This window comes from Triturus cristatus, chromosome 9 (genome assembly GCF_964204655.1).
Source record: "Triturus cristatus chromosome 9, aTriCri1.1, whole genome shotgun sequence".
NCBI lineage: Eukaryota > Metazoa > Chordata > Amphibia > Caudata > Salamandridae > Triturus > Triturus cristatus.
In genome coordinates this window covers 882,836,943-882,850,571 of record NC_140592.1, presented here as the reverse complement: position 1 = coordinate 882,850,571, position 13,629 = coordinate 882,836,943, and the positions used below count along the sequence as shown (strand labels likewise).

The 13,629-nt window shown below is 46.0% G+C and overlaps 1 protein-coding gene across 2 annotated transcripts in view; it reads left to right on the top strand.

Annotated features, from left to right (window-relative positions):
- The window catches only part of LOC146799013 (cholesterol 24-hydroxylase-like), a 223,506-nt gene that overhangs the window by 23,634 nt on the left and 186,243 nt on the right, over window positions 1-13,629 (top strand). The window contains exon 1 of one of the 2 annotated variants that reach the window (XM_085626408.1): window positions 9,467-9,671. The exons of the other annotated variant lie outside the window; for it this stretch is intronic. Within the exon in view, the coding sequence (XP_085482534.1) occupies window positions 9,535-9,671 (137 nt within the window). The 5' untranslated portion in view covers window positions 9,467-9,534. Of the gene's footprint in view, window positions 1-9,466; window positions 9,672-13,629 lie in introns of those variants that run through there. 2 annotated transcript variants of the gene reach the window in all.

Here is a 13,629-nt window from a genome sequence, read left to right as displayed (position 1 = left end):
CGTCTTGCGGAAAGTGGACTTGCCCTTCACCGAGCCAAGTGCTCGTTCTACCAAGAGTCGGTGGAATGCTTCCGGTACATCTTTTCTAGAGAGGGCCTATGTGTCGATCCGAAGAAGGCTGCGGCCATATGCGCTGCCCCGCGACCCACATCACCCACGGAAGTCCGCAGCTTCCTCGGCATGGCCACATATTGTGGCCAGTTCATTCCAAATCTGGCATTCCTCACAGAACCTCTTCACAACCTTACGATGTCTGGTCAGCAGTGGGTGTGGACCGCGAAGGAAGACACTGCATTCCATGCTGTGAAGGAGGCCCTCATCTACAACAAAGTCATGGCGTACTTCCGACCCAACAGATGCACTGAGGTGGTGGTGGATGCTAGCCCCGTGGGGCTAGGGGCCGTTCTCATGCCAGAAACGGAAGCGAAGGAATAGGTCGCAACTGCTTATGCTAGCAGAGCGTTAACAGGAACAGAGATGCGGTATGCCCATATAGAGCGTGAAGCCCTGGCAATCAAATGGGCGTGCCAGCATTTTCACCTTTATCTCTATGGGCAGGAATTTCATGTGGTCACAGACCACAAGCGTCTCGTTTCCCTCTTTGCAGGCACGTCCAGATTAGCACCCCCAAGAATTGAGAGATGGGCAGTTCAACTGCAAGCCTACAATTTTGAAGTGATCTTTCGGCCTGGGGTCAACAACTCGGCTGACTTTCTGTCACGTCACCCTGCCACATCTGCGTACCTGGGCACCTGGGCGATGAGGACAACATGGAGGAGTTTGTCCGGATGATCTCGCAGGAGGCCTGCCCAAATGCGCTCACACTCGAGGACATCGGAAGAGCCACTGAGTCCGATGAAAGTCTGGCCAAGGTCAAAGCAACGTTGGTGGCATCACTTTCCCGATGGAGTACCTGCCTTGACAGAGGAGGAAAGACTTTTCCCTCAACAGCTATGAAGGGCCCGAAGCGAACTTAGCGAGGGGCTTCATGGGATTGTCCTGCGCGGCAACACCCTGGTAATCCCCAGGAGCCTTCGAGAGAGTGGTCTGCCTGGCGCATCAAGGGCATCAAGGGATAGCTAAAACTAAAGCCCATCTCAGAAGTAAGGTATGGTACCCCGGCATGGACACTATGGTCGAGAAGGCCATCCGCACATGCCACTCGTGCAACATCACCGGAATTGACACGGCACCGCATCGGGTCATCACTGAAGCGCCATGTCCTGAGCTATGGACTCAAGTCAGCATTGACTTTGGGTCGTTCCCCGATGGGCGGAGCACCCTGGTCCTCATTGACTCCCACTCAAAATTCCCCGTTGTGGAGGTAGTGTCATCAACGACTTTTCCCCAGGTCAAAGCCACGCTCGACCGCAACTTTGCGATGATGGGACTTCGGAAGAAATCAAGTCAGATAATGGGCCACCTTTCCAAGGGAGAGAGTTCCAGGAGTACCTGCCATCCCGCGCCATTCGACACCGCAAGATCACGGCACAGTGGCCGCAGGCGAATGGAGAGGTTGAACGTTTCATGCGGACTCTGAATATGGCTCTCAGAATTGGCGTCGAAAAGGGCGATGATATCGAACACTGCCTCCAGCAATTCTTAAGTGCATACCGCCAGACAGTGCACTGTGCAACAGTGTGCCTCTGCGCACCTGCTGTTCCGAAAAGTGCCTTGTGACCGCATTCCTGCTGACCCGTCCTGGAGTCCACCTGAGCTAGATCAAGCCGCCACACAAGCCAGAAGACGACCCACCAATGACAAGGCAAGCGGGCGCAAACGATGGACATTCAATTTGGGGACCGGGTCATCATGAAGGACCGATACCTGGGGTGGAAGTATTGCACCCCATATGAGCCAGCACTGTGCAAGGAACCATGGTGTCGGCCAAGCACAAGACCCAAGTGGTCACGAGGAACGTATCATGGTTTAAGAAAATGGGAGCCAGACTCACAGCGACAGGTGAAGAGACTGGAGTCGAAGAAGGGGGAGAAGAAATGGTGCCATAGAGCACCCCGCGAAGCAGTTAGGAAACGGTGCCGCAGCGTCCAGAAGGAGAATCACCAGCTGGTGTAGAACAGACAAACCCGAGCGCAAGCTCACCGTCATCGGAAGATGGCTCTGGAAGGACAGGGGTGGAGAACAACTACCGGAGCCTGAGGTATGGCCTTCAGACGAATCCTGCTCACAGCCAAAGACTAAGAGACTTTGCGTGCTGTATGTATAAAGACTGAATAATAAACATTAAAAGATCTTAGCATCTAAAAGATTGGAGGGATGTAGTGACGGTGCAACCCGGCCCGCACACAGACTCGCACCCTGAGGGTGGGCTCGCCCGAAGGCAAAAATAAAGGCGCGCAAGACCTCTCGGGGTCTTTGGCTCACACTTATAATACCGTGTGTTTGTCCCACTTATTGCTGCGATATAACACCAGAGGCCTAGCCTCAGCACAGCGCTTGTCCAGCCAGCCATGGACGCCACACATATAAATGCAGTCTTTGAATTATACACTGAAAAAATATAAATTCTCCTGGGCACTAGAATCGGCCTTTGTTTTCACATTTTGACATTTTCACCTGATCACATTTCCATACTTCTCATAAGTAAGTATCTGCTTTCAATGCAATATGCAGTATCATTAAAAGACAGGATTACAAACATACGTCAAAATAATAAAGTACTGTAACAGCCAGTAAAAGAGAAGTGGTTTGAACATTGAAAGAGGTCCCAAAACAAAACAAAAAAAAAACAACTCAAGGAAAATACCCTCTCAAAATGAGTCAATGTAAGAAGGGGTTATTGAAAAAGACAAGCCTTTCTCCAGGCTAACTCATACCTTAAATGCAGCTTTAGGAATTTACAGACCACAAAGCAGCTGATTTTGTTATTACGTCTTCAATGTCAATAGATCAACAGAAGCAGCTCTACGTTTTCTGTTACTCAGTAAAAAGAGGACATGCCAAAAGAATTTCTTTCTGAGCTTCACAAAATATTTACAAAAAAAGTGCAGGCAAGACTTCCATGATAGACAGGCACCTGGGCAACAAAGTAGGTATACCAGTGGAGTCCTATATTTTACCATAACTCACCCTTTCTAAAAATACACCCATCCTAATGCTGAACTTCTGCTAACAGAAATCAAATACCCAGGTCAGGTCAGTAACTTAAAGTTGTCCACAAACATGCCCTCCCATATTTTGTCTTCATGCTCAGCAACAAGTGCCCTTCCAATGACTTTGTTATTAAGTATTGTCTTTCCACCATTTCCCTCTACAGTTGCTTTATTCTGGTTGCCACCACTTGTTTACTTTAGTCTGCTCTTGCTTTCTCTCTTAACAAGCACGCACTTCAGTCTTTTCACAAACGATGTTGGTCGACAACGTTGACCTTGTGAGGGCACGTGTTAGGATTTATCTCATCTTGGAGACTGTCCCTGGCGGCTCTGGTGCCTTGTGGCTTTTAAGCTGTAGCCAAGGTCAGCAATCCTGCAGTACAGTCATAGAAGGTGACATTGAAAGTTGGTGTGTGGGAAGTGCAGATTGTGGTTGGTTGTTCTCCTGAGGGGCCCCACTGATTTACCCTTTTAAGGCAACTGCATATTGCCACTTTAAGAGGAGTGTCAGACATCTTGTAGCCTGGCAGTTTATATAGAGACTATTTTACGTGACTGGTGCTAGTCATCTGCAACTATATGCAGCTCTTCATGTGCTCCACTGAACTACACTTGATCATCCGTGTCTCCTGCAATACAGCGATTAAGGCCAAACCTGCTGGCATATCGCCACCGCCAAGACACCACATCAAGTGGAATTGGACATACAACTGTACATATGGTGCTGAAATCTGACCTTTCCTGTCGTCTTTTAATCCACTGGCTCCAATTGGCCTCCTTAATCTGCAAACATCTTTTCATGTTACCCTGATAGTCTTGGCCTGGAAAGCAATACTCGTGACTGACACGCATTCTCAGTGCCAAGATTAAATATGTTACTCAAGTTCTCCACTGTTAAATCTTCAGTGTGGTGCATATTTGTGTTGAACTTATGGTTGTGCATCGTTTTCTTTGTCATTAGTAAAATGAAACATATGCATCCATACTAATGTTGTGTTACATTCTAGTTCCTTGTTCTTCTGTATTCTATGTCTATGCAATAGCTTGTGCTAAACACAGATAATGGGATGCCTAATTATTGTGTCATGTTGGCCCTTGCTCATAGCGTTCGTTTCTGAGAAGTCCTGTCTTTGGTGTTGCACACATAACAAAAAGGATTTTCTGTTGGTAAGCAAGAATAATTATGTTACACGTTAGGAGTGTCCTGGATTTGTGGATGACATGCACAGAGTGTTGGGGTGTATTTAATGTGCTCACAGTTGTCCTTTCTCTACTCATCTTTGCAGGTTCTTTTCCCTCCAGCCCCTTCATAGCCCTTCCACTGGGTCTGCCTCCAACTCGTTCAGTGTTCTCTGCTTCTGTTTGGTGTCAGAGACAAGGGACATTATGTGGACTTCTGTGCCACCTTTTCTTAGAGGATCCAGCAGCAGACTGGATCCTGCCAACACACTTGCCACGTTAAGTTAGATTGTTTGGCTCAGTTGTATTCCCAGAAGAAGTGGGAATGGAAAGAGAAAGAGAGAGGGAATTGTGACTGGAGCAAGGGGCCAGATAATGCTGACACACTGCTCTAGGCATATTCTAGAGAATAGACCACTGAGTGGCATCAGTCTGAACTTTCACTGGTACCATTCTAATTGTTTCTATTTAGTTTGTTGAATTAAACTCTGTGGTGCTACCAAAACAACATTGATAAGTGTTGCATTCAATGATAACATTATGTTCTTTCAATGATAACATTATGTTACAAAGTCTAACCTACACGTATGCTACCTCACCTCTCGCAGAAACATTCAAACATGTAACCCGGCGATTCTGTAAATAGAACTCCTGAGGTCTTAGAAATCCAACTACTTGTTCTGAGTAATCCTTATCTTCCCTAAAAGCGAATGTCAATGTCAAGCAATTGCCATTTTCTACTTGGTTTGAGCTGCTTGATGTTAGTTGTCTATTCCAGTGATGCCTAGTCCAAAAGTGCATAATTTAAAATCAGAACGTGATAAAATCTTAGGGGCATATTTTCAAACAAATGATGAAGCGTAGTGCTGCAAGCAATTTAGCAGCGCTGCACTGTATCATTTAAAAAAAGCATGGATGTGCCACAGTCACAAAAATATGACACACCTGTGTTTTTCCTTTCACCGGCGCTAAAAAAGCTGCCTAGCACCAATGCAGACATGCTTGTGCCATGGTGCAAGAGTGCCTACATTGCAGAGAGGATTGTTTATGTGCGGGAAGGGAGACCTTCCTGCACATAAACAATCATTAAAGGTGTTTTGCTCCTTCTACGTATGCTGCAGATTGCAGCACACATAGAAAGAGCAAAAAACGAAGAGAAATACTAAGTATTTTTCCTTGTTGCGCCACTCTAACACCTTCTTTGCAATGGTGTTAGTTTTTGGCACTTCCTCAGATTTACAGATCCTTGTGAATCTGGGGCAGCGACAAAAAGCAATGGGTGTTGCGGCAGAACTCCCACAGCAACACCCATTGCATACCCTTTTAACACAAAGTGATGCGTGAAAAGGGGCCGTAGTTACAAGACCAAGAAAAGCCACGCAGAGTGGCTTTGTGTGGCCTTAGAAATTTGGGCTATCACACAGCGCCACCGGAGCATCAAAAAAGTGTAAATATGCCCCTTAGTTTGAGTCCTACCTGTGCTGACTGGCCTTTTGTTAAATGAGCCCTAGATCATGGTTATGCTTGTAAAGCAGCACACGTACGGCACTCTTGCACAGTGCCCTTTTGTGCGACACTGCTGCTAGACATGATAACTTGACTGAACTGTTTTGTCAGTTCAGATATATGTTTGCCGCTGCTGTACTCACAGAAAAGAGAATTTCATGCTGATGGCAGCCGGGTTCGCGAAAGATAAATAGTCACGGGAAAGGCTGACACTTCTGAGGAGTAACGCTGACTGCATCTCAATTGCCTAGCAGGGCTCTCCAGATCTGGACTGGTTTCTATACCTCTTAGAACCAAAACATATACTGCAAATGTTTCTGCTCATGAACAGGTTCAGGAAGAGCAGCAAACCTGACAGCAAGATAGAGCAGGAGGGGATTACTGTTTATCTTGACATGGCAGCATGAACATGATCTCTGTGAGCACTGTGGCCAGATTCCTGAGTTGCCCAAGGGATGCCATACTTCCTTTTGAATCATTTAGCTACCATGCTCCATAGTCTGACTCCAACTCTGCCACTGTTTCCTGAAGACCATGCTTTATTCATGTTGCAGGGGACAGTCTGTCCAGCACTCTGACAAACACCTTGATGTTGCTTTCCCTTGAGGGTGCTTCATTATCCTTCCCAAAGTGTTCAGTGTCTCGAACCACCCTGATTCTCCCCTTCTCCCTCTGATGCTTCCTTGGTCTTGCCTCATATGTCCCTCCTAGATTGCTGCAAGTTATCCCCCTCCCCATTTTCATGGGTCTCTCCATTTGGGGTATTGCCTTGATGTCCCATGATTCTTCTCCTGTGCTGCATAGCAGGACCCTGGGTTTGCATTTTCTGCAGCGTGTTGAATGTCAACAATCTGCTATGTATATCTATTGTAGAGTTCCTACTGTCCCATAATTAGGTAAACTGTTGCCTTTTTCTCTCCGTACAGCTCTCTTCAAGCTCAAGTCTGCTGGTTTCCATCTTTTGTTTATACATCCCATGTCACTCTTTGACTCCTGGAGTTTTTTAGTCACTCTTCATATGACCTTTCTAATTTCATTTCAGGAGGATTCTCCTTACTCAAGTGTGTCTCCCTCGGTTCCATAATGGTGTCATCACATTGTGCCACACATCCTGATATAATGCTTTACCTTTCCCTTGCTTTTCCGCCATGAGACTGTGCCCCAGGGGACAGATTTATCAAAGGATTGTGTGTGCCTTGCATCATGCAAGGTGGCGCAACGGCAACGCAATCCTCAAGTCAGATTTACCAAGCCACACAAAACCACCCTACGTGGCCCTGCGTTGCTTGGTAAATATGGAATAACCCAGGGCAGCACATGTCTCTGCCTTGTGTTACTCTGTGCCAGGATGGTGTTACATAGTTGGGAGAGTGGGTGTTATCACTCATCATCCAGCCATGCTTTTTGGTGCATTCCCAGATTTACCATGAGTAGTAAACCTGGGAATGCGTCAAATTGTCCACCTTTTCAAAAGAGACACAACGAGGAGAAATATCTTTATTTCTCCTCATTGTTTCCTCTTTCTGTGTGTGCTGCATTTCGCAGCAAATTTGAAAAGAGGAAAAGACTCTAAGGATTGTTTTTGTGCAGGAAGGTGTCCCCTACTGCACAAAAATAATTCTGCCTGCAATGCAGGCACCCTTGCACCGTGACACAAGGGTACCTGCATTGGCGCTAGGCTTTTCCTTGTACACCAGCGCAGTGAGAGAGCAAGAATGCACCATATCTTGATAAACATGTCTCATTCCTGCCCTCTCCATTTGGGGCAGAGCAGCAAGTTGTTTTGCTGCGTTGCGCTGCCTCAAATATTGATAAATGTTCCCCCTGGTGCGTTTGCCCCTTACTACTGGACTAGCGCCTTTAATAAGTTTGACATTTTTTCTGCTGCCCTCACCTTAGTCTATGTGTAACCTTTTTTCCAATCACTTTATGATCCCAATTGTGGAGTTCCTGCTATCCCATAATTATGTAAACAGCAACTTTTTTCTCTCTTGGCTCCAATTCGGATAGCTCCGGTCAAGCCCATGTTTGCTAGTTTCCTTCTTTTTTTCAGACATCCAGCACTATGCCTTTGTCTTCTCTCACCTCTACCATTCCATTCACTTGGATTCTAAGTCACCCTTTATACGATCTTTCTAATTTTCCTTCAAGTTGATTCTCCTTCCTCAATTTCATCTCCTTCAGTTCCATATTAGTGTCATCACGTTGTTTGTGCCACATATACTGACCAGTGGCAGCTGGTAATTTGTCCAGGGAGGGGGGCCACACGCAAACATACACACTCACTCACACCCTTGTATTCACGCACACAGACATGAAGACACCCATTCACAATACTAACAAATACACATACTTTCATATATATACGCACACACGCACAAAGCATACAAAACACCCATAAAACGTACCTTCACTGTAAAGAGGGAAGCCTTGGAGGTCCCATGAGGGTTGAGACTGCTGCCTTCTCTCATCGGCTGGAGGGAAGACTTTAGTCCCTCACTCATCACAGAGTGGGATGGGGTCAGTGAGATTGCTGACCTCACAACACTCTGTGACCCGGCCCTGGGGACTTCAGGGCTTAAAACTGAACCACCCAGGTCCGAGGCAATCAGTGGTGCTTCCCCTTGAGGGCCTTGAGGCACTTTTGCAATACTGAGGCAGTCACAACCACAGGTCTGTGAAATCCTCAGCCTGGCAAAGAGGAGCTCAGTCAGCCATGAACATGCACATGTATCGCATGTCTAGCTCCTGGCTGCCTAACCTGACCAAGAAGAGTGTCTGTCAGGCTGACCTTTGTTCAGCTTGTTCAGCCTGACAGACACTCTTCTTGCTGGGAAAAACCTGGGGGCGTGGCCCCTCAGCCCATATGGATGGGCAGCTGCTGATCCTGATATAACGCTTTTCCTTTCCATGGCCTTTCCACCATGAGCGTCTGTGCACCTCGTGCACTTGCCACACACAACTGGACTAGCACCTTTAATAAGTTAAAAAACGTTTCTGCTGCCCTCGCCTCGGACTCTATGTAATCTTTTTCCACACACATTCTGATTCCTAAACCATCTGCCTCTTTCCTGTCTGGTAAAATTGGCTGTCTTGCTCACTCTGTCGCCTCTTCCCTCGTAGGGAAGCCACACTTCATTTTTCTTCTCTATTCTTCTGATATCCTTCTCCCCTCTACCTCTTTCCTTTGCCAAGTTACCTTGCATTTCTGTAATATCCCTTTTCCTAATTTTTTACTTCTCTGTCTTTGATCTTCCTTTCTTTCTGCTCCTCTTGCAACACCTTTGCCTGAGGAAACCCTTTTTTATGGTCCTTCCGCACTCGTGTAGGCTATAATTTCCTTATATCCTGGCCTCCTCCTTTCCAGTATTGCCCTTTTCGTCCCAAATGCTTCACTCTTTTAGACACTCTCTTTCCTTCCCATTTTTCTCCCCCATCTTCGTCCTGTCACCAGAACACACATACAGACACCCCTATCTTAATATTCACTTGTGTGAAATCATTCCTCACCAACTAACCTTAGGGTGAGGCCAATGTAAACCTCTTTGGGAACGACAGATAACGACTATTATAATGCTGTATAAATTCCATACTGTACTAGTCAGAAGTAGCATGAAAAAGCTTTTACGTCACTGAAGATAAGAACAGAGGAAGGATAAGTACAAGTCGGGCACCCACACAAAGTTCAGCCACTGCGAGTTGGTAGAGGGAGCACACAGCCTATCTGAATGAGAACATGTACGTATGGGGCTTGATTTCTTGGCTCCTGCTGGCTCTGCTGGCACTGGCAGCCATTGGCTTCCTGCTTTTCTGCTGCCAAGTGAAGTACAGCCATATGAAGTTTGACCACATCCCGGGACCTCCCAGGGACAGGTGAGCAGTGAGAAGATATGATTTACAGGACTGAGCGGAGGACATGAATTTTACTGGAGGTTTCTGTCTGGTCTGAAACACTGCGTTATCCCTGAACACAGGTGATTAGGTTGTATCTGTTCCAACCTTTTCTTATTTATATTAGTTTTTCATTAATACAGTGGCAACTGTTTTTTGTGGTCCTGAAGAAGGCTTAGGATGAATATATCCCTTGTTTGCTCAAACATGTTGACCCCTATTTTCCATTCACAGACAGCTATTTGTTGAAAACTGTCATTTGCACTGTTTATAAGCTTGAGCTTTGAGAGATACTAATTAAAGGTTTTTTCTCTCACTGTTCAATTTTAACTCAATATTTTTCATTATTTTGCAGTGCACTCATCACTCCTACATGAATTGATTGCTCACATCTGCAGGACCAACTACAGCGTGTTTTATCGCTAATATTTAAATAGCATAAAAACTAACTCTGGGCGTAGTTCGCATAGTAGCGCTACGCGTAGCTACGTGAAGTGCACTTCGCACTACGCAAGCTACATGTAGCTACGCGAACTGCGTAGTGCATTGTGCAAAATGCTGTTCGCACTGATTGCACAGAGCCGGATGCTTGTCCGCACTGTGCAATCATTGCAAACAGCATCCTGCACAGTGCAAGCAGTCGTTTTCTACCGCTCTAGTAGATTTGTACTCGAGCAGCAGCTTTCTCAACGCGGACTGGTAGTTTCTCATCACGAACGGTCGCGAGCATACCCGAACACTCGCAATGAGAAACCTGACCTCCCCGCGTTGAGAATCTCGCCGGGAGGTTTATTTTCCACGCTTGCGATTGGCAACTTGATGTTGCTGATCGCGAACCAGGAAAAAGTCTCGTCGGGATGTTATTTTGATGTTGAGGGCCGCGAGCAAGCAAAAAATGCCCGCTACGCTACATGTTTTTGCACTGTGCTACGTGCAATTCGCGTAGCGCGTAGTTGTGCAAACTACGCAAGCGTAGCGTAGTCCTTCGCCCAGGGTTAATAAAAACATCCGCAAGCTCCCCTTTCCTTCTGAAAGGGTTGCAGCCCTTAGTGACATTAGTGTGTTACTAGGAGGAGACCCAGATGATGAAGCATGTCACCAATGGTGAGTGATGGGAATCCGTCCTTTTTAAGGATATTTCTTTGTAGCCAGTAAAGAAGTGTATAGGTTAGTGGTTATGGGATCCTTAGGTCTCATGTAGCTATAATACATAGAAATTTAGTATGTCTTTATGAATAGACCCGTGGATACTGTGGTTTTTATCTAGTGAGGGAGATGCTGCCAATGTACTGTACTGTACCTAGTAGTAATAGTGGCTAATATTACCAAAGTGGGATGGAAGAATGCCCCTGTGCCACTTTGAAGCCCTTTTCAGATTACTAGGCCTAGATCACGACCACTGATTAAGGGCCATAGAATATAGCTTCAAAATGTTGTTAGGGTAAAATCTTCAACATATTTAACTACTTCAATGAGGACAGTACGAGGGCACCACTTGAATGATTTAAACTAGACACAGCCACATTCTGTGTCAACCTACTGTATTGAATTTTTGAATTTTACTAGTTCAGTTTATCTGTGTAGGCCGAGATGAAAGGGCTTATCTCTGCAGAATTCTATAGTCTGAGCATATCATGTGATTCTGATCCCATTTGTTATAATACAATGGATTCATTCTTGACAATACCCAAAGCTCATCAGAAATATTCTCTGCATAATAGGCAGGGTTATTTGAAGCTTTGTTCTTCATATTCTTCATATTATCTAGAGCCTCATTGCCATGGTATTGATAATACGCTCAGTGATTCCGAGCTCTATGTCGGATATCATCCAAATTCATTCACAACTGTTATTCAGCTAGGCTTATGCAGGACTTGTAATGATGGCACACCAATCAAATCATCTGATAATGTCACTGTTTACTTAAAATGTACCACTACAAGTCATACATAATAGATATTAGTAGGGGTTTTAAATGATATACCCCTGTGCCCCCAGAAATAAATGTGTGTGGCATTTGGCAGAGCACAGTGGGCATTGGGCTTCTACAATACCTTGAGGTCAGTACTCGTGCCCCTTGGACAGACAACCTTCAAAACATGCAAATAATTGAGGATATATCCATTAATCAGACCCTTAACCCAGACCATGTGCCTCGAGCCTCAAAGTGCCTGGTGTTCTTCCATGCCCTGAATACAGTCCTTGTGCCTCTGAAACCACCCTGCACATCCTTGGGCCATGCACTATGGGTGCACGGAATGGCCTTTGGCTAGGTTCTAAAGCCTATCCTTCAGCTTCGAATCACACTGCTGATGGCCTTAGTATGTTGCAGCGACCACTGGAGACATGTCATATCCTTAGTCCATGCCCTGTCTTCACTTCCCATGTCTACACAGCAGCCTTCAGCCATGCACAGTGCCCAATTGGTACAGGTGGGACTTGGTTCATGCCTTGGACCTTTTTACTTGAGCCATGATTAGCAGCTTTCAGCAGTGTAGAGTAGCTTCTGAGTGCAGAGTGAATCCAGCCCTCCTGCCCCCAGCTTGATTGTCACTTGGTACGTGGCAATGGCCTTGAGTCATGCGTGAGACAGGCAGTTCTGAAGTTGGCACGTATTTCGATAGGGAGCCATTTTAGCTCTCTGAGTGCGGGCGAGATGTGTTCATATTTCTTTACTCCAGTGACCATTCTGGCAGCTGCATTAACAGTTGATCTGAGGGGAGCTAAGTGGGATTTTGCTGTTCCTGTGAGGGTTGCATTCCCGTAGTCCAGTCTGGACAACACCAGGGATTGAGTAGCTTGTTTGAGGTCATTGGGAGGGATGAAGGGTTTTATTTAGTTGAGTAGTTTTAGGTTGAGGAAGGCGCTCTTTGCCGTGTTCTTGATGTGTTTGTCCATGTCTAATTTTGGGTCCAGAGTGATTCCCAGTGATTTTACGGAATTGGCCAGGATGAGACTGCAGTTGAGAGTATCGATGGCTTTTGGCCATTCTGTGACTTGGGGGTTCTGCTTCTTATTGGAAATGAGGAGGATTTCCGTCTTGTCTTGGTTGAGTTTCAGGTGGTTGAGTGATAGCCAGTGATGGACTTCTCTTAGAGTATAGTTTAGTCTCTGAATGTCATCAATGGAGGAGGTCTCGAGATAGATCTGGGTATCGTCCGCATAAAGGTGGAAGGGGATGTTATTGTTTTTTTAGTATGGAGGTGAGGGGATCCATGTAGATGTTGAAAAGTTGCGGGGAGAGAACTGAACCTTGGGGGACAACCCTGCTGACGGGGAGTAGGTCGGACAAGAAGTTTTTGATTTTTATTCTTTGGGTGCTGTTCTGTAGAAAGGAGGGGAACCACTGTAAGACCACCTTTTACACTCCTACCCTTTCTTGAAGTACCTTAATGAGTAGTTTGTGGTCAATCGTGTCGAAGGCTTCCGGTAGGTCCAGGAGTATGAGTAGACCGCATTTGTCTTCTTCGAGTTAATTGTGGATATCTCTATGACATTCAGGATAGCTGTCTCTGTGCTGCAACCGTTTCTGAAACCGGATTGCTGAGGGGCTAGGAGGTTGGTGCTGTCGATGTGTTGAGTAAGTGTAGGAGAACACATCTTTCCAGGATTTTAGCTAGGAGAGGGAAATTGGAGATAGGTCTGAAGTTGTTGAGATCATTTGTATAAGAGCCCAGTTCTTTTAGAAGTGGAGTGACTTGCCCGATTTTGAGACAATCAGGCATGACTCCGGTTCTCAGGGAGCTATTTATAATCTTGGTCCAGATCGGGGCTTGGGTCAGTTTGAGCTTTTTGGCCAGTTGAGCAGTAATGGGGTCCGAGACGTGTGATGAGGGTTTGGAGCTGGAAATCAATTTGACGATCTCAGCTTCAGAGATGGGGTTGTAGGATTTCCAGTTGTTTGGGGGTAGTTGGGTGTGGTATCTTCTGTCTCGGTGGG